The sequence below is a fragment of the Zingiber officinale genome, chromosome 5A, assembly GCF_018446385.1.
Source record: "Zingiber officinale cultivar Zhangliang chromosome 5A, Zo_v1.1, whole genome shotgun sequence".
NCBI lineage: Eukaryota > Viridiplantae > Streptophyta > Magnoliopsida > Zingiberales > Zingiberaceae > Zingiber > Zingiber officinale.
Genome location: NC_055994.1, coordinates 84354705 through 84376961, shown reverse-complemented (window position 1 = coordinate 84376961; position 22257 = coordinate 84354705). Strand labels below are relative to the sequence as shown.

Sequence of the window (22257 nt, the reverse complement as noted above, 5' to 3'; positions counted from 1 at the left end):
TCTGTCAGGGTTAGCAGCATAATATGTTGTCATCCATTTTCTTTTAAATCTTAGGCATACATAAATTTTACAATTCCAATGGAATTATAACTTTTTAAGAAACAAAAATGCAAAATAAGATACACCTTTGCGCCAGCTTTTGCTTAGAGCATAAATTATGTTGAGTTATTTCTAGTGACACAACTTATTGAAGTATATTTTCACTTGCATACACCTCTTAAACTTTGCTATTCAAGTTTCTTGATACTTGGATATTAATTCTCGCAGGGCAAGGAATTGATCTGGAAGATTTTTTTTGTTGGTGCGGAAGTATCAGACGATCGAATCTGTATTTTGATAATGACAAAGAATTCAAAGTTAATATTACTTGTTATCTAATAGGTTTGAATGAGCTTACAGGAAAAATCCTAAGTGTACTTAGGCAAAAGACCTAGCTACTGTTAGGCAGGTGGAAAACCCTAGAGGGTGGTAACCCTAGGTCCTAGGGGCGGTAACCCTAGATGATGAAAAGTCCTAGCTGCGGTTAGGCAGGTGGAAAAACCCTAGATGGTGGTAACTCTAAGTCCTAGGGGGTGGTAACCCTAGGTGGAAAGACTTGGCGGGTCGGGTGCTTTGGGCAAAATCCTAGAGTCGAGGACTCTAGGTGAAAGTCCTGGTGGTCGCGGACCAGGTGGAAGTCTGGGCGGGTCGTGGAGCGGACATCTAGTAGAAAGTCCTGGAGCCTTGGGTGCTAAGCAAAAGTCCAATCGGTCTGGAGGACCGGTCTGGCAACAGGTAACTTCTCCTGAGTGGAATAGGTGAGGACGCGTTCCCCGTTGAGGGAACAGTAGACGTCAGTTCGACCTAGGATTTCCGGAGGAAATCCGAAATCAGAACCGGACAGTCCGAAGGCTGTCAACTTATTTGTTTAATACTATTTGCTATTTGTCTAATTTTGTTTTGCAGGAAAAATGAAAATTAAACTCAAAATCAAACTTAAAATTTAAAACATAAAATTAAATTAAACTTAAAATTTAAAATAAAAAAAATTAAATTAAAATTAAAATTAAAAATAAAAAAATAAACTTAAACTCCAAACTTAAAAATTAATTTAAAAACAAAAACTTAAAAATTAAACTTAAACTTATAAAATTAAATTAAACTTAACTTAAACTTAAAACTTAAAAACTAAAACTTGAAAAAAAAATAAATTAAACTTAAAACTTAAAAATTAATTTAAAAACAAAAACTTAAAAATTAAACTAAAACTTATAAAATTAAATTAAACTTAAACTTAAAAATTAAAAACTTAAACTTGAAAAAAAAATAAATTAAACTTAAACTTAAAATATGAAAATTAAATTAAAAACTTAAACTTAAAAATTAAACTTAAATTAAACTTAAAAATTAAATTAAAAACTTAAACTTAAAAATTAAACTAAAACTTATAAAATTAAATTAAACTTAAACTTAAAAATTAAAAACTTAAACTTGAAAAAAAAATAAATTAAACTTAAACTTAAAATATGAAAATTAAATTAAAAACTTAAACTTAAAAATTAAACTTAAATTAAACTTAAAAATTAAATTAAAAACTTAAACTTAAATTAAAATTAAATTAAACTTAAAATTAAACTCAAACTTAAAATTAACTTAAATTTAACTTAAAATTAAAATTAACTTAAAATAAAACTAATCTTAACTCCTACCTGTTGTAGGAAATCAAGTGGATATTCGATAGTGGTTGCTCCAAACATATGACTGGGAATCACACAAAATTCACCCAATTAATGTACAAAAGCTTAGGAACAGTTGTCTTTGGAAACAACGACAAACTCAAGGTAATTGGGATAGGTAATATTGAACTCAAAACTAATTTTATTGTTAAGAAAGTATTACTTGTTGAAAAACTCAAATACAACCTTCTTAGTATAAGCCAATTGTGTGATTCTGGATATAAAATTATGTTTTTTTCCTCTGAATGTTTAATTAAGCACCTAGATAACCCTACTATAAGCCTAAAAGAGTTTAGAAAGGACAATATCTATGCAATTAACCTAATCTCTTCCTCACTTAAGTGTTACTTAACATAAAAAGAAGAAACCTAGTTATGACATAGAAGAATGTCATACACAAACTTTAGAAATCTTAGTAAATTAAATGGATTAGTTAGAGGCCTACTAAAATTACCTAACTTGGACTCAACAATCTATAATGCTTGTCAACAAGGAAAACAAAAAAAATTTACTCGCAAATCAATTAATCAACTTCAAATAGATTCAATACTAGAACTATTGCACTTAGACCTATTTGATTCCCATGGGGTCAAATCAATAAATGGAAGTCTATATTACCTAGTAATAATAGATGACTACTCGAGATTCACCTACGTAAAATTATTAAAAAATAAAGATGAAACTTTTAAAATCTTTACTAATTTTTACAAACAAGTTGAAAATGAAAAATACCTAAAAATTAAAAGAATTAGAAGTGACAATGGAGGTGAATTTAAAAATCATAATTTTAACCAATTTTGCTTTGAAAACGGTTACCATCACGAATATTCATGTCCTAAAACATCTCAACAAAATGGAATAGTAGAAAGAAAGAACAAAACCCTACTTGAAGTCTCTAGGACAATGCTAAATGAGTATAACCTACCAAAATACTTTTAGGCAGAAGCTGTTAGCACAACCTACTATGTACAAAACCGAACCACAATAAATAAAACTCATAATAAAACTTTATTTGTAATATATTATAACAAACAACCTAATATTAAATACTTTAAAGTATTTGGATGTGTAGCCTATATACTAAATACAAGAGAACACTTAGAAAAATTTGTATCAAAAATAGAAAATGAAATCTTAGTAGGATACTCATTAAACAGTAGAATATATAATAAAATTACACTAAGAATTGAAGAAACCTCAAATATAAAATTTGAAGAGTCCAACCAAAACTTAGAATAAACCCAAAATCAACAAATTGATTTTGTTCAAAGTAACACTAGTCAAGGAGGAGCCAATGAAAATCTAATTCAAGAAGAAAATCAACCTCAAATGAATGAACCTACTAGAACCATAAGAGTCAACCTAAATCATCCAATTGACCAAATAATTGGTGACCCAGACCTAAGAGGTCAGACTAGGTCATTGATAACCATGATTTTACTGCATTATTTTGATTCATTTATGCATGGTTTTGAGGTTGATTTTATAGGTAAATCATGGTTACATCACATTTTGTGCATAGTGTGTATTTTTGGACTTAATTACAAATTATATTATTTTTGGTGTTATTTGATGCTAATATTTGATTCTTATTTTGTAGGCATCAAAGGATCTTAGATTTGGATCTATTTGGACCGAAATTGGGCTCGAATCGGAGTTCAAACGAGAAGATCAAGCTTTGAAGCATTATGGGCCGTTCATCAAGAATAGGACAGATCTGGACCATCCGTTGAAGATCTGGCCGATCCAACTTAATGGGGAGCAGATCTGAGCCATTGATGAAGATCCAGAAGTTTTGATGCAGATCTGAGTTCATCTAGCTATTGATCCAGCCCGACTTAATCTGGACCGTTCAATGAAGACTGGGCCGATCTGGGCCATCCAGTGATGATCTGATCGATCCGACCTACGGGAGAGTAGATCCAGACCCTAGATCAATATCAGTACCTTCGGATCGGATTTTGGATGACTTTTCACCGTTGATTTAGCCCGGAATGATCTCAGCCGTCCGATCAGATCCAGATCTGTTTAAATGAGAAGCTACAGTGTTCCAGCTTCTTCGTCGATTCTCCACAGCGCCGTTCTTCGCGTCCCGCGGCGTTCTCCGAGATTCCGACCCCATCTCCACTTCTAGATCAGTTTTCCGGCCAATTTCATCGGCGATGATGTCCTCAAATGCTTGCGACCAGCTTCCGGCGATCTGACCTCTCTCAAAGGTGGTCCTGCGGCGATAATTGTATCCGCGAACTCTACTTCTACCGCTGGCCATTTGGAGGTGTTCCTCCGATTGGTGGTTCCGTTTTCCATCCGAGAGCTTTGGCGGTGTTCCTCCACTGCTACTCAACCATTCCGACAACATTTCATCCACCATCGACTCTACATCAGAACGGAGTTCGCAGATTTGCAGATTTCTGGAGTTGGCAGCTTCGATCTTCATTAGTTCCGTTTGGAGTGGTCTCCGATGGTGCTGGTGAATGCTGAGCTGAGTTCAGTTGCTGAGGTTGTCTTCCCCGATTACAGTTGGAGTGTTCTCTGCTGTTTCCTTGTGTGACGGCAAGGAGAAGTTGCTGTGAGAAGAGATTTGGAGTTGAGATGGTTTAGGGTTTACTTTTGCATTCTTTTATTGTTTACAGATTTAGATTTCAGTTAATGTTGTTTGGATTCATTAGCATAGTTCTTCTTAGCTTAATTGTTTTAATTCAAGTGTTTGAGTAATTTAGTTTTAATTGATTTTAAAGTTGTTGTTAATTTTGTTTTAGCTTAAATTTCAGTACTGTTGAGTAGTTTCATTACTGTAGTTAAGGTTTAAATGTCACTTTAGATCGTATTCATTATTGTCTTGTTGTTCATATTTAGTTTAAGTGTGTTGATGGTTTGATTATGACGTAGTGTGACAATGCGTTATGATTTAATCATTAGCACCTAGTTAGGTTTCACTATTGCTTTAGATTAATTTCTTTATTGCTGTGCTTTACTTTTGTTAGATTTAAATTCAAGTTAAACCCCCCAATTTTTATATCGAAAACCCCAAAAATAGGAATAAAAAGACAATCCTAAATTACATTCTACCGTTGGTTCCTCGGATCGATTCTGGGCTCGTTACTACAACGTTATTGTGAAATTAAGGGGTTCAGTGGAAATAAATTGTTAATTTGATAAGCCTATTTGTGACATTTAATATAGATTTTAGGCTTTATCAAATTTTGGCGCCGTTGCCGGGGACAATATGCAATGTTTGGTAATTTTAGGATTATCTTTATTTTGGAAAACCTAGAAATTTTGTTGTTTGATTGCTTTCATGCTTATGTATCCATGTGTTTGATTTTATTTGTTCCTGAGTCTTCTAATTTTATTTGATAGTGTTTTAGTGTAAGAACAGGAAATTTATGTGACCATGGATCCATATTATCAGTATTTTGGAGATTGGAGTCAGAGTTATTATTATCAGTCTCAGACTGGGATTTATGCGCCTGAATATCAGTATTTTGGAGATTGGAGTCAGAGTTATTATTATCAGTCTCAGACTGGGATTTATGCGCCTGAATATCAGTATGAGGATGCACAAGAACAAATTGAAGAATCAATGTGGAAATGCAATGAAGTTATGCAACAAATGAGAGAGCATCAAGAGCAACAATTTACAAGAATACAGAACATACAGATTCAGTTAGATCAGATTGCATCATCCATTCATCAGTTACAAACACAAAACGTCAGTGAGGAGTTGGATTGTGGAGCTCTTGTCAGGCCTGACACTGCATCTACTTCTTCACTAGATTCTTTATCTACTTTTTATTGTTGTGATGATGTAGTTGAACCTATTTTTGATTCTACTACTAATAATGTTGCTCTAGATGTTGTGAATGATGCAGGTATTGTTGTAAAAGATGATATAAGTGTAGGGCAGTGCTTACTAGAAGCATTACCTCAAGAATCACCAAGAATTGAGGATGTAAGTGTAGGGACTTGTGCTATGGAGCCAAGCACCCAGGAATCACTACATAAAGATGTACATTTACCAGAACTAGAGTCTGAGCATTTTCTTGATGAAAAAGAGGTAATAAACACCACTCCAGGTACTTCCCAAGATGACAAGGTGAGTATTATGTGTAATTTTTCAGAGAATTTTATAGAGGTACCATTTATTGATTTTATTAGATGTGAATCATTTCTTGAAATATCTTTTACTCACACTAATTTTCTCCTATTTTCTTTTTATCCCACATGTGTGTGGGAGGTGTTTCCTTTTATTGATGTGGTAGGAGAAATTAAGCTTCCGGAGTGGGTGCTTAAACTGAACCGACTTAGACCTCCGGAGAGAATTTTGAAGGGAAAAAGGATTAATAAGAAGAATTTAAGTGGAACCATGATTACTCCACTTCCAGGGTGGCTACTTCTTCTAAATCTTCTTCACCTTCAGAAACTTAAGTCAGATATCCCTGATCTCAAAAATTGAACCCAAAACGATAGCTGAATCTTTACTTAACCCAGATTGGATCATAGCTATGCAAGAAGAGTTAGCCCAATTTGAGAGAAACGAAGTCTGGGACTTAGTACCACCATCTAAAAATAAAAGGATAATAGAAACAAAATGAGTATTCATAAATAAATTAAGTGAAAATGGAGTGATTATTAGAAACAAGGCTAGACTAGTTACTAAAGGGCTTAATCAAGTAGAGAGACTTGACTATGATGAAACATATGTCTCAGTAGCCAGACTAGAGTCCATTAGAATGCTACTTAGCTATGTAGCCCATAAAGGATTTAAACTTTATCAAATGGATGCAAAGTCTATCTTTTTAAATGAGCTAATAAAAGAAGAAGTGTATGTAGGTCAGCCACCCGGGTTTGAGAGTTTAGATCATCCTAACTATGTATTTAAACTTAAGAAATCGCTATATGGTCTTAAACAGACACTTAGGGCATGGTATGAAAGGTTAACCTCTTACCTAATTTTCCAAGGGTTCAACCAAGGATAAATTGACCCAACTCTACTTATCAAATCAATCAACCAAGATATTTTTATAGTTCAAGTATATGTAGATGATATAATCTTTGAGTCAACCAATTCAGAATTTTTACAAGAATTTATAACCCTAATAGAACAAGAATTTGAAATGAGCTTAGTAGGTAAACTAATTTACTTTTTAGGGTTACAAATTAAACAAACAAACGAAGGTAATTACATTTATCAACAAAAATATATTAAGGAATTACTTAAAAAATTTGGAATAAAAAATACTAAAGAAACAAAAACACCTATGGCAACTAACACAACCTTAGATGATGACCCAAATAGAAAACCAGTTGACCTAAAATACTATAGGAGTACCATAGGTAGCTTTTTATACTTAACTGCAAGTCGACCTGATATTTTATTTGTAGTTAGTATGTGTGCTAGATATCAAACCTGTGGTAAAGAATTACATTTGACTAACGTCAAAAGAATTTTTAGATATCTCAAAGGAACATCAAATGTAGGAACCTGGTATCCCAAAACACTCAATTTTGAACTCATAGGCTACTCTGACTCAGACTATGCTGGCTGTAAACTGGACCGTAAAAGTACAAGTGGTGGGTGTTAGCTACTTAGTCTATCACTTGTCAGCTGGTTTAGTAGGAAGCAACACTGTGTCACCTTATCCACTACTGAGGCAGAATATATAGTTATAGGAGAATGTGTTGCCCAATTATTATGGATGATGCACATTTTAAAAGACTTCAATTTAAACTTTACAAATATAAAAGTACTAATTAATAATGTTGATTCAATTAATTTAACCAAAAGTCCTATGCATCATTCAAAAACTAAACATATCAAAATTAGACATCACTTTATCAGGGATCATGTCACAAAAGGTGATATTGAACTCAATACATTTAGTCCAAGTCAAACCTAGCTGACATATTCACTAAACCCCTCCATAAAAGTGAATTTAGTAACTTGCGTCGATAATTATGAATGTTCTTAATAGACTAGGACTCTTAATTTCAAAATTGCTTTCAAAAATTATTTCTTTAAAATTATAAGGTAAAAATCTTTATTTATTTTTCTCAAAACTTCCCTTATTTTGAGAATTTTTAAAATTACTTTTAGCCTTAATCTAGGTCAAACCCTTAGAATGCATGCTCCTATAGATCTCGGACTTGAGCATCTCACCAACACACCAAGATTACCATATTTGTATATTGCTAAACTTAAAAAGGGGTGAGATACATAGGCAGATTGCCTAGACTTATGATGCTTATATCAGTGTATCAATACAAGTCTAGGCATTAAACACCAAACTAATAGTAATCAGGTTAAGTTTTTCAGCTTAATCAAACACTAACTGGATAAATAACTTAACCTGACTAACCAAGTGAAAACTGCTACCTTCTATAGTTGGTAAGTAACTAATGGTTAAACAGTTAAGGATATTTTTTTAGTTGTCTATTTTGAAATAATGTCAGGTTTAAGGGGCCAAGCAACATCAAAAAGACTAACTTAAAAACCATGGTGGTTAAGTGGATTAAGTTAGCAACACACCAAGCAACATCAAAACAAAACTAACTTAAAAACCATGTCATTTATTTTTGCATATTATTTTTTTCCTAACTTAACCCAGGTTGTCATTGCATCAAAAAGGGGGAGATTGTTGGTGCAGGTTGTGCACTAACGGTCCAACTCAGATTTTAATAAATTACAAAGTAAGTTAAGTTAGGTTTAATGTGATATAACAATTTAGCTATGTGTACAGGAGAAGTCCAGATAGGTCGACGGGCTGACCGGATATCTGACAAGAAATCCAGCTAGGTCGACGGGATAACTGGATAGCTGGTACGAAGTCTAGATAGGTCGACGAGTTGACCGGATATCTGGCATGAAGTCCAGCTTGGTCAACGAGCCGACTGGATAGTTGGCATAAAGTCCAGACAGGTTGACGGGCTGACCGGATATCTGGCAAAGTGGTAAGTTAAAGTAACTCACTGGAAAAGAGTGACCTGGTGAGGACGGGTTCTCCATTTGAGGGAACAGTAGGCGTCAATCCAACTTCGATCCATTTGGGAAATCTAAGTTAAGATCTTGACTAGATTCTGGTCTCGAGGAGACAGAATCTAATTACTACACTTGATTATAATTGTGCTAACACTTGTATTACAGGGTAATATAAGTTTTATTGTCTTGGACTAACTTGTTTTTGTAGGAAACAAAGGCTATTAGAAAAGTTGGCCGGGGCACCCGGAAGCGGTCCGAGCGCCCGAAATGCCCAAAATCTATCTCATTGCCAGCTTGGAGCGCGTTGATTGGATGGCTGACGTTACGATCCAGGCGATCGGAAGGGATCCAAACACCCTGAACTGCCTATATAAGTAGCCTTCCACCAGGAGCAAAACACAACAACTTTTCTCTGCAACTACTCTCTTGCGCACTGCTACAAAGATGCTCCTACAACGTTGTGAAGCTCCGATAACCTGCGACTCAGTTTTTATTTTCCTTGTTGTCGGTAACTTTATTTTATAATTCTTGTACTTATTCTATAACTCTTTTGCGAACTATTAGTGGATTGCCTAACGAAAGCACTCTCATGTGCTGGCCTTGGAGTAGGAGTCAATGAAGGCTCCGAACCAAGTAAAACTTGGTGTGTTAACGTTGTTTTCGTTATTATTTTCCGCTGTGTACTTTAACTCGATAACAATTTTTTAACGATCGCTATTCACCCCCCCCCCCCTCTAACATTCTTTTCGATCCAACATTCTTCTCGAGCCGAGGGTTGGCTCCGTTCAGCAAAAGCTCGGGTGGGACTTGTGTTGTTTCTTCTTTGAAGTTGATGATGGCGTGGTTCGGCCATCATTCTATCTCATCTCTTTGCCCGAATGATCGGTGCCTATGTTGTCTATCGATCGATGGTGATTAGCGACGATATTCTCGTGGAGCCGGCCTGGTTGAAGTGCTTGATGTAGGCCCTCAGTGCTTCTTTAGTCCCTTGCTTCAAAGCGAATAAACTGACTCTCGTCTTTTGGTAGCGGCGGCTACTAGCGAAGTGATGTAAGAATGCAGCTCGGAAGTATTTGAAGTTATGAATCGACCCCTTCGAAAATCTCTTAAACCAGCGTTGCACCGATCTGGAGAGGTTCGTGAGGAAGAGCCGACATTTCGCCCTGTCAGTATACAGATGAAGTGTGGTCGTGTTATCAAACTTAGTCAAATGGTCATCCGGACGGTCGTCCCATTGTATTCTCTGATCGTCAGTAGGGTGTAGTGCTTTGGCAGGGGGTCGTCCAAGGTCTCTCGAGAGAACTGCTGATTGATCCACTAAGGTGAATCATTATTCTTTAGTGCTTTCCCTTTTCATGAGTTCCGAACAGGCATGTCGTTCGAGAAGGATCTTCGGTCCTTGTCTGCCGGCACCGTTCCTCTACAAAGTGTGGAATAGTGCTCGGTGAAAGAGGATCAGTGCATTGGGCGCGTCTCCTTATGTGTCGGTCGGCTTCTTACTCTATCCCTGAGCGGGTACATGATCCGCTCGGTCTCCATATCCGGCTTGGTGACACACCACTGAGGCAACGAGTTCATGTACCCGGTGCTTGGTTAGTGCCTGTTACTGTTGTCGATCCAACATTTTTGTCTCTCGGGCTTGTATCAGCATATCCGGCTCCTCCTTTGTCAAAGTTACCGTAGTGAGTCATCCAGTGTCCTCCATCTTCGTGTTTCAGATTCAGGCTACGTTCATACAGACGGTGCCAATATGATTTGTCCAAAAATTATGGAGATGGAAAGCTGGGGATGTGGCTGCTGCGTTGGCTTGACGTAGACCGTGCCCCAATCTACAAGCACAAGAAACGTCAGTGTCAAGCTAGGGAAGGGGTCCCTGGCGTTGGCCCTCCGACGCTCAAGTCAGTCTCCGGCACGAAAAAGAAGACAGAACAACAGTAACACAAGCGTAAACAGTGAATAATACTTACCTTTGCCGATGAACGAATCTCCCTTTATATGATGCCCTGGTGGGCGGTGGGCGTGCTTTTCAAGGCATGGACACACTCTCCCATTGGTCATGTACACGTTCTCCAATTGGTCATGGACACCTGGTCATGAACACGTTCTCCAGTTGATCGTGGGCATATCCTCTGATTTGTTCGTCATATGATCCGCCTGTTGACCGTGTCCTCTGTCGGTGGCATCGTCTCCCAAAAGTATATCGAATGACACGTCAACGTTCGAGCGGGATAGCCAGTTGGCCGAGTACTCCCTCTGATCGGCAAAATACTCCTCCGCTCGGAAGGACTCAGCTATTCCTCCATGCGACGACGAGTTTCAATAGTGTTGTTCTTGCTAGACCAGAATAACACTCTGGTCATCTACATGCTCCTTTGCTTCGTAACGAACTTCTAGTGATCTTTGTTGCACGAGTGCTTCGCTCGATCTACCCCATTGCTGGTCGAGCAACACTTGCTCGGTCGACCCCTGATGTAGGGCTCCGCTCGACTACCTTTTGGTATGTTCATCAGTCCTCTAGCATTGACCTCCTTGATTGTAAAGGATTTGACCTTTACTTGAAATATATATCCAGAATATACATGTTTACATCTAGAAACTAAATTATTTTAGTAAATGCATAATTAAATTTTAGTAGAAAATAAATTACCATAATTATAAAATTTATATGATCTTTCTAATTAAATATGAATTACCATAATTATAAAATTTACATGATCATTGTAATTAAAGTAGAATATCACGATCCAGTATTCTCCCATATCATAAGATTTATATGATCTTTGTAATTATAATAGAATATTCAAATCACAATATTCGATATGATACTTGGTTTTTTTTTTTATTTAAATTATGATATGGTCGAAAGTTTCAACTTCTCCAACGCGTTATCGAAACCCTTCCTCAGCGCCGTAGGTTTTTCCGATATCATCTTGAGCTTTTGTTCTCGGCTTCGACCCGACGCCTTCTTCGTCCGGGTTTTCCGGTATGTTAACGCCGACTTCTTTTCAATTTCTTGTTTGGTGTTTTGTTCTCGGCTTCGACCTCACGCCTTCGACTTCCCTGAGCCGTGAGCCCTCCCTCGGCTTTTCTCAACGCCGATTTCCCTGGGCCTTAGCCTCAGCTTTCCGGTGCTATCCCAACGCCGACTTCCCTGCGTGTATTTATTTTTCTTATTTTGTTATCGAAGCCTTCGACCGTGGGATGCTCAGCTTTTTCGGTGTCAAGTGTATTTTGAATTGTCACCATCTTTTCAATTTTTTTTTTTTTCATTATTCTCTATTTTGAAGCATTAAGGTGTGTGAACAAGGCAGAGAGGCGAAGCGAAGGAAATGGGCAACAAATCACATGTCTTTTCTCCTTTCTTTCTTCTTGTTCTGCTTTGCTTCCAATCGGTTCTGCTTACATTGAAAGCATCATCTGATAAGGTATTCAAACTTTCTCACAGAGTCTTTGATAGCTCCCTGTAAATAATGTCTGAATGTTTTTTAAAAATTGTTGAAGATATATATTGTCTATAATGTCTGAATGCCTTTTAAAAATTTTTGAAGATATATATTGTCCATGTGAGAGAAGGAGAAAGTAAGCATGAAGACCCGGAGGAGCTCGTCATGGATTTGCACATCCAAATTCTCACTTCTGTTCTTGGCAGGTAATTTGGTTTCACTGTTTAGTACTTAGTTGCTTGTGAAAGGTAAGTGCTTAAGATTTTCTTGACTGGAACAGTAAGGATGAAGCTATCAGCTCTATTGTCTATAGCTATGGATTCTGCAGTTTCTTTAGATTCTCTAGTTTTGCTGCAAAGCTATCGGTGCCCCAAGCTAAAAAAATCAAAGGTTCAATTAATTTGTTCAATTGTTTTTTAATTGTGAGTAGATTTAGTATGATTTATCACTGTGTTTGCTGGATATGCTATTCATAGAGTTGCCTGAGGTGCTAGGCATAAGGCCAAGTCGGACGTTGAGGCATCTGACGACAAGCAGCTGGGACATCCTCGGCGTTGACAATTCCGAACTTTCTGGCTTTCTTCGAGCAAACCACGGCAAGGATATCATCAGTGGAGTCATAGATTCAGGTTGATTGTTGGAAACTAAAACCTAACCAATTAAATTTTCCGTCAACTTATGGTAGTCCCGACTTAATTTTTTCACGGCTGTGTCTTCATATTGCTGCAGGTGTATGGCCAGAGGTGAAGAACTTCAGCGACGGGAGCTACAGCCCAGTGCCGGTGCAGTGGAAGGGGAAGTGCATGCCAGGCCAACACTTCGACGTCCACAAGTGCAACCGCAGGCTCATTGGCGCCTACTACTACAAGGGTGGAGTCACCACCAAGCTACAGAAGGGCGACTACCTCTCTGCGACCGGCAACAATGTGTCTAACGTTGACGTGTACCAGATGCCCGGCTTGCCCCTCAGCGCCACAACAATTTTTCTTAATTAAGTTTAATATTGGTGATGTTTAACGCCTTTGTATTCCATGATATAATGATTTCTTAGATCCAGTTGCATATTCCTCGTTGGTTTTAAGCATTCAATGATGTCATATACTTTTCCAGAATCTTATTTGCATGGCTCTGATATTAGGATAGCTTGAACCTCAAAATCACTTAACTATGTGAGATTCTTGCGTATCAAGTTTTGAAATAGCATTGGAATCGTTTAATTTCACCAATTTACCGAAATGTCAACAGATCGTGATGGTTGGTTATAGCTCTATAACATCTTTGGATCCTGCAGGTAAGCTTCTTTTTCTAAGGTGATGTAGACTTGGATCCAATGATGCAATTTGATTAAGCAATTGATGCAGGCAAAGACTTGAATCTTGCAGGTAAGCAATGATTCAAGTTGATGTCACAAATGAAAAAAAGAAAGGATATGTAACTAAATCTATTTTATTTGCAACCTTCTGGATTCTTGTTGCTACTCTTGACTAAGAAATCATGCATCTTACATCAGTTTAAGCCAGTGATTCATCTTCCATTAGGTGGTACTTTTTATGCCTTTTTTCTCAATTGAGAATATCTGATAGGATGAGTTACATGGACCTTTCTGTATATAGAACACCTATGAGCAGATCACTCGATTAACTACCTATAGAAGAGCAATCCAACCGACATGCATACGCCTTTAATCGTGGAGGAACAAAAAGTTTTGAGCCAAGTAAAATTAAGATTAAATATCTAAAATATAATTTGACTAATTTTTACAATTAGAAAATGACAATATGAATAGGAAAATATCATGCTTCAATGATCAATCATCACATATTTTTGCATACTAGTGTAACAGTGTCTGGGTGGATTATTTTAGCGAGATTTTGAACCACAAAAAAAAAGATTTATTATCAGATACTAACCTTCCTTGTTTGGAACCTCTATATACTTAAAGTTACTGTCCTTTTCCTGTCTTCAATTCCTTGTGCAATATATATATATATATATATATATATATATATATATATATATATGTGATGGGGCAATTTTGCAAATGCCAAGCAAGAAGTAAAAACAGGTGTCGATCGAGCGGCGAACACGAGACAGAGCGATGAGTGTCAGGCAGAGCGGTGAATGAGATGCGAGCGACGAGTGTCGGGCAGAGCGGCGAGTGAGATGCGAACGATGAGTGTCGGGCAGAGCGACGAGTGCCGGGCAGAGCGGCGAGTGAGACATGAATGATGAGTGCTGGGCAGAGCAACAATTGAGACGTGAACAATGAATGTCAGGCAAAGCGGCAAGTGAGACACAAGCGATGAATGAGAAGAATGTCAACCAAGCGACGAGTGTTAAAGTGAGAGCAGCGCCTAATCAGAGGGAGAACTCGGCCGATTAGTCATTGTGCCCGACCGAGAGGTCGTTGGCCACGAGAGCCCTGCTCACTTATAACTCTCTCTTGGGCGAGAGTCCGGGAAGTCGATCGAGAGAATTCGATCAAACGACCGAATGGTACCCAGCGGATGCCCAGCAAACAGGAGAATGTCGAGTGTGCGTATAAACGAATCAAAGTAACAAACCGAAAAGTGTTGAGCAGGAGATCGAAGAAATGTCAACTGCACTCTTGGGAGAACACTAGGCGGGTGGAAAGGCGATGGGCGAGTGGTGTCGAGCATGCGACCGAGAAAGTGCCAATCGGGCAAGCGGGAGAATTCTGAGTGGGTGGAGAGACGACGGATGAGCGGTGTCTAGCGCGCGATCGAGAGAAAGATTAAGTGATAGACCAACCAAAATAAAGTGAGTAGCCGAGCGAACAACCTGGCTACACTAATCGGGCATCTAGGAAGATGCTAACTAGGTGACCAAAAAGAATGTCGACCGAGCATCTGAGAGAAAGTCGATCAAGCGTCCGAGAGAATGCTGGGCAAGTGGCCGAGTGGTACCAGTGAGCGGCTGAGCGAACGACCAAACAATACTGATCGAGCAACTACGAAGATGCCAACCGAGTGACCAAAAAAATGTCGAGCGGGCGATCGAGATAATGCCGACCGGGCAATCGTAAAATGCAACCGGATGAATGCAAGGATGACGAGTAGGTGCGTAGCCTGTGTGCTCGGTGAGCTGAGTCAGGTGCAGATCCTGAGGGATCGAAAGGCACAACGTCGCTGCACCGAATGGGCGTGAAGCCCATGAGATGAAGGCGAATGCAAGAGGGGGCAAAGCCGGGGAGTCGAGTGGGCACGGACCCTGTGAGCCTAGCGGCGAGTGGACGAGTGCTAACTGAGCGACAAGTGTCAAGCAAAGCATCGAGTGAAACGTGAACGGTGAGTGCCGGGCAAAGGAGCAAAACTCGACCAACTAGTCATTGCGCCCGACCAAGAGGTCGTTAGTCGCGAGAGCTGTGCTTGCTTATAACTCGCACTAGGGTGACAGTCTGGAGAGCCGACCGGGAGGTTGTTGGTCGCGAGAGCAGACTTCCTTATAACTCGCTTTGATGCGAGAGTCTGGAATGCCGACCAGGAGGTCATTGGTCGCGAGAGCAGACTCGCTTATAACTCACACTGGGGTGAGGGTTTGGAATGCCGACTGGGAGGTCATTGGTCGCTAGAGTATGCTCGCTTATAACCTACACCGGGACGAGAGTCTTGGAACGCCGGCCGAGAGGTCGTTGGTCGCGAGAGAATGTCGCTATAACTCGCGCTGACGAGAGTCTAGAATCAGCCACCGAGAGGGTTATTGCAAGAGCGCACTCGCTTACAACTCGCTACCGTGGAGAGAGTCGGGAACATGTACTCGTGAGGTCGCTGGTTGCAAGAGGATGCCGCTTATAACTCGCCGAGGCGAGAGTCCGGAACGCCAACCGGGAGGTCATTGGTGATAGTCCGGTCCGAGACTCCGTGGCATTCTAGTCTGAGACCAATGACAATAGTTCAACCCCGAACGGGGAAGTGGAGCCTTGTCCGCCGCCTGAAGCCCAAGTCAATCCTCACCTCGAATACCCGGGAGCGAGGTGAGAAGATAATATGTTCGCCAGGATCCTCCCGGACTATGATAATGGTAAGAACCTTTTCGATATCGCCCATCTTCACGCTCCGTAATGTATGGTGAAGATTCCTACGTACTTGTCAAATTTAATCCTCGTCCTAATCGTAGTCGAGGGACCGCCAATTGAGGTGGATGGAATGTTGACCGAATCGCTGGCGACCCGAGGAGGGTGATGCTGAGATGACTTCTATGTTGACCAAGTTGTCAGAAGTCCTCTGGTCAATGCTTCCTGCAGCCAGAGAGCGAGTCACCCCAATCCCTAGTACCTCGATGCTTGAGGCAGATCCAACGAATATATAAGTAACAGACTAATACTAGAATAATAAAATAAATGGAGAGTGAGTACGGTAACGCACCCTGGCCTAGGAGGCGCCCTTTGGTGGATCGGTGATCTGGTCGGGATGCTGCTCGCGTTGCCTTGACCCGGAAGGGTAGATGACTCTGAACAGGATGGAGAGCTGGATCTGATGGCGCGGAGTCAGACGCAGTGGCATGAAACCAGATGCAACCTCAGCACGCAGGTCGGGCTATGACCTCAGCACGTAGGGTCGAGATGGTATCGGCACTGACGCTCGGCCAGTTAAACAGTGGAAGAGAGATTTCAGAGTTGAGTAGAACAAAATTATCTGAGCGGAGGTGGACAAGCTGCTTGAAGCTGGGCATATCCGTGAAGTACAATTTCTAAGCTGATTAGCAAATGTGGTGTTGGTGTCCAAGCCCGAGAATAAGTGGCGGATATGCGTGGATTTAGAGATCTAAACAAGGCATGATCGAAGGATTACTACCCTCTACTGTGTATCAATCAGATGGTCGACTCAACTATTGGCTACGAATTGATATGCATTTTAGATGCACATCAGGGCTATTATTAGGTCCTTTAAGCTTGAGAAGATCAAGAAAATGTTAGCTTCATCACTGTTGAAGGAACATACTATTATAATGTTATACCATTCGGATTAAAGAATGAAGGAGCAACATACTAATGATTTATGAACAAAGTGTTTCAAAGACAGATCGACGGAAATATAAAGGTATATGTAGATGATATACTAATCAAGTCCCTCCGAGCTGCTGATTTATGTGCAGATATAGATGAGACGTGCCAAACCATGAGGAAGTACAAACTTAAGTTCAACCCCAATAAATGCTTTTTTGGAGTAAAGAGCAGATGCTTACTCGGCTACATAATGACAAATCGAGGAATTGAAGCCAACCTGAGCAAAGTGAAGGCTCTTCAAGATATGCCCCCACCCCGCAACTTGAAGGAAGCACAATGGTGTCGCCCTTTTTGCATGTCACGAGGCGCTCCAAATTAATAAAGATTAGAACTCATTGTAATTAAAGTAATAACGTGTAGTAAGGAATCCCAAGTCGTATTTTTTTCCAAGGATAACTAGTGAGTGTGTGAAAATTCTAAAATTGATTCGAATTGAGTTATCACATCCACAAGGTCAAGCTAGCACTTCCATTCGATTCACAACTCAAACTAAATTCTTCTATAATCAAGAATTAAATCAAACAAGGTTCATTCTCATCTTCACATGATACACTCATCTCAACAACTTCATGTTAATTAAATTTGGATTCTTATTCATCCACAATTCAGAAACACAAATACAATCAACAATCAAACTCATAGAACCCAAATTAGCATTCCATTCACATCTATAATCAAATTCAAAAACTAAACTCAAATGCTTAATCACAGCAACCTCCAACAAAGGAACACAAACAAAATTCCCCAGTTAAGCATTCACGAATTCGTCTTCATCACAGCAACAGGTAATCTCACAAGCTCAACACATCAATATTGAACAAACATTACATTCTAGGGCTCAAGTTTAACATCAAACATTCATGCTAGATCATAGTCATAAGATCAATTGTATTGAGCTAGAATTTGTAAATGGAACAAAACTACAAACAATTAACTAAACAAAACTGAAAGAAAAAAAGTTAGCAATTAACTAAACTACAAACAATTGAAAAAGATTGCAGACTCAACAATAACAAAGCTGTAAACGAAATTCAGAATTGAATTTGAGAAAGAAATTCAACAAAATGAAATAGCAAGAAAAATGAATCAGATCTGAGCAAGTTCAATAGCAATTCAAAAACAAAACAAAGAAATCTAAACCCTAATCATTCCACAAACCCAAATCCTTGCGGCAAACCTTCTTCACCCTGCTGTCACTACAGAACCACCGCAGAGAACGCCCTTTTGGTAATTGGCGTTCAACCTTGAGCTATCAACTAATCCACTGGATGATCATAGCCTCAGAGAACGCCCATACAGCTCACACCCGAGTGGAATCCACATTGCACGAAGAAACAGAGCTGGAATCTGGAACGTGCGGACACCAATTGATTGATCAGATCAATGTCGGAGTCGCTGATGATATGGGGAAACGGAAAGATGATCGGAGCCTCAGAGAACGCCCATCCAGCTCCGGTGATGATCGAAATCGCGGATCGGAGAACGCCCCTGCATCCGGATGGCGGAAATGGACAGAAACACAACTTCACAGACTGGAGAACGCCCTTGCCGCTTCTGTGCCCTCGGATGATGATCGTCGTCAGCTCATAGATCGTTTCCGGTGAAGAATGCTAACTTCTGGATCGGGAATGAAGAATGGGAACTCGCCCGCGGAGGAAGAAGAAGATGGCACTGTAAAAGGAAATCGCGAAGCCGAGCCCATCATGTACTGTAGCTTCTCGTCCCTTTTCATGTACTGTAGCTTCTCGTCCCTTTTAAATCCTCCTCAAACTTGATCGAACAGTCCATAACAATTTGGAGCTTAATCAACGACTGGATGAGTTCAGATCTGGATCAAAACTTCTGGATATTCATCAATGGACGAGATCTGCTCCTCATTAGGTCGGATGGACCAGATTCTCAACGGATGGCTCAGATCTCTCTGATCTTCAACGAACGGTCCATAATGCTCCAAGGTTTGATCGCCTCGTTTAGCCCTTGATTTGAGCCCAAATGTGGCATGATTTGATCGGGTTCATGACCCTTTTGATGCCTACATAATCATAATCAAATATTAGCACCAAAAACCATGAAAATAAGCTAATTTGCAATTAAATCCAAAATCAAATGCAATTACAAAATGTAATGTATATGTGAGTTTAAGCTATGAATAGACCATCAAAAATATGCATTATGAATCAAAATAATATAGCAAAATCATGGTTATCAAATCCCCCACACTTAATCTTGGATGTCCCGTTCAAGTCAAGAAAACCTAAAAATCATCTCCACAACAATTCCCTAGCAATATCTAAAAGATAGTAAGAAGTAATTAACTAAGATCATCTTAAAGATCACAAACAATCATGAATACAATTCAAACAATAATCAATAGGTATGGTAGTTTCAATCCAATTGAAAAATTAAGCAAAATGCAATCTCACAAGGGATTTATCTATTCTATCCCTCACACTAAAAAATGCATATTAGTGGAGCTCACTCAATGTCACTCACAACATTTCACTACCATAATCTTGCTTATTTTCTAATTCTCCACTACTATAAAACATAGCATACATGAATCAAAAGGATTTTATCAACAAGAATTGAAATGGAAGCAAAAAGAACAATGAAAGTGAATGAAAATGGCAAAAGAAAAGTATTTAATGAAGAATTGAGAAGATAAGAGTATTGGAGGAATATACTTGATGAGTTGACCAATTTGATGTATAAAGAGATGAATACCATTTGTTATTACCACTTCAAAGTATCAAGCTAACCTCTCCTTCAATTTGAATGCAAACATAGAATCTTGATATTCTATCTCCAACTTTGATACTCTCTTGAATGTGTCATTTTTCTCTTTCTTCACTGTTTTTACTGTTTTTTCCACTTCATTCCATCACTTTGAAAGCTCAAATAATCTTAAATCGCCTCATGGAGAAAATCTCCCTCCCCCACACTTAAAATCTTGTCCGTCTCGGACAATGAAAGACAATTCATGCCATCCTCTTACTTGATACAATCTTGCCACTGTTTCTCCTTTCTGCAGGTTGCTATTTTCTTTTCTTTCTCTGTTTCTGATTTTTTTTTTCTGTGGTTTTCAAAAATTCCAGCAAGTCACTGATTCCAGCTTTGATGTGCAACTGGCCAACTTCAAATTTTGAGTTTATCAATAACCAAGAAGCTGTACAGAAATTTTGGCACATAACTAGTCCAAATTGATACACAACTGCTACCCTTTACTGAAACACAGCAAAAGCAATAACAGAAATCAGACCTGTTAATTGTTATTGTCACTTCCCTTCCTTCTAATGAGCGACCTCAAACTTTGGACAGAAACAATCACCAGAAATATCTTTCGATTACATAGATAAGGATTCAAACTGAGCCCTGCAGTAACCCAGCAAATCACCTCTTTAAATCCTTAACAACAACAGCAACTTCAGAATTCTGCATTCACAGAATTAAGGCTAACATGAAAAGAAAGAAACACCAAAGGTTGATACTTCAGATCTCAGAACCTTGAAACTGTCCAAAGCAATCAATGTTCAGCAAACCAAATTTCTGCAAATTTATAGCAGATAACATTTTTCAGCAAATTTATCCTAGCAATTTGTTATAACAGAAACTCTTAAAAGCAGATTTGGAGTAGAAATTCTGCAATTGTCAGAAAACTTTGTAATTCAGTTCTGATATTTCAATTCCAAAAATAAAGATAAAGTTCAGGTTCCCTTTGCTGATCAAATGGTCTTTGTTAGTCTTTAATTTGATACATATTCTTTGTATCACTGTCTTGTTACTTTTGCTCCAGAATTCCAGCAACAAGATGCAAAAATCAAATTCTCTGATTTTCTTCTTTTCATTTCATTTTCTGCTATCAAATTTACTGAATAGAATTGGACAGTTTACAAACACTGCTGTTGATTGTAACCTTGCAGTCAAATACAGAAATTCAAAATCTCAAACAGTCACTTCAATTCTGCTTACAACAAACTCTAGTTACTAGCAGTGCAATGAACTCTTGCAATTTCACTTGAGAATTGCAATAAGAATTGATGTCCAGATTCAAATTCGAAACTAGAGTGTGGTTGCCAATTCCAAATTCTGCAAGTTCTTTTGGAACATCACTTCCTGCCAAAGTTTCAAATCTGATTTTAGCACATTTCTTGTATATTTCCTTACTGATGAAACTTATAACATTCTTCATTTCTGCATCTTTTTGACAATTCAGAATCTAAATTTGGCACAGTCTTGAAGAAATTGATACATCACTTGCAAATTTCATTACTGCAGGGTTCTGGTTTATTGGACATAAACTTGAACTCTTCCTTATTGATTACTCTTAGCACTGCAATGAAACGATACAGTTTCAGAAAAACAGAAGAATTTGCAGCAGCCAAAGGTGCATGGTGTCAAATTCTAGATTCAACTTCATTCAACATCACATGTTATAATTCTATCCTTAGTTCGTAACAACTTATTTTCAGCAGGTTGTTTTCCATGCTTAATAACAGCATTTCGATTCCTCACAACCTATAGGTTTTGCACACAAAAATCTTGAAAGATGTAGAGCTTCACAAATCACAGATTTACACCACAAAATCTGATTTCAGAATTCAGAATAAGTGACTAAAATTTCTCATTTCTTCCTCTTTGCATTAGATTTAGAGTAAGGCTTGATCACATTTTTGCTCAATTGCCCAGTTTAACATCATGTAGCATGGCTAAATGCAGTTCTGGATTCATGTACAGATTCATGACTTCGTATCAACATTGCCTTGTTTAGCCACTAAAAATCTCAATACTACTTCATCTTGCTACTTAAGAACCTTATCAAAGTATACTCAAAAGCTTTCAGATTTCAACAACTCTAGCTAGTTATAATTCATTTCCTACAGTGATGCAACATTTCTTGTTCTTCAGAATTCTGCATTTTCAAAATTTATCCACTTTGCTCATTCCCTTCCATTTCTTGAATTCTTTTAACACAAAATCTAAGCTTTACAGTGGAATTCTGGTCCAAGAAAATTTGTACACCAGGCAACTCCAACAGCAGCCTCAAATTTCTGATTCTGCAATCTGCACAAACAAGAAATGAGAAATCCCAGCAAC

The 22257-nt window shown here is 38.6% G+C and overlaps 1 protein-coding gene across 3 annotated transcripts; it reads left to right on the top strand.

Moving 5' to 3' along the window:
• The first annotated feature begins 11535 nt into the window (after positions 1-11535).
• On the top strand, positions 11536-13203 carry LOC121980807 (subtilisin-like protease SBT3.10). 3 transcript variants are annotated; one of them, XM_042533026.1, is made up of 6 exons: positions 11536-11677; positions 12006-12119; positions 12243-12343; positions 12418-12527; positions 12614-12766; positions 12867-13203. In XM_042533026.1, the coding sequence occupies exons 2-6, from the start codon at positions 12024-12026 to the stop codon at positions 13130-13132; spliced, it is 726 nt and encodes a 241-aa protein (XP_042388960.1). In that variant the 5' UTR covers positions 11536-11677; positions 12006-12023; the 3' UTR covers positions 13133-13203. The 3 variants fall into 3 exon arrangements, with proteins under 3 accessions (XP_042388960.1, XP_042388958.1, XP_042388959.1); XM_042533024.1 differs by having other exon boundaries at positions 11538-11677; positions 11982-12119; XM_042533025.1 differs by having other exon boundaries at positions 11547-11677; positions 11989-12119.
• The last annotated feature ends 9054 nt before the right edge of the window (positions 13204-22257 follow it).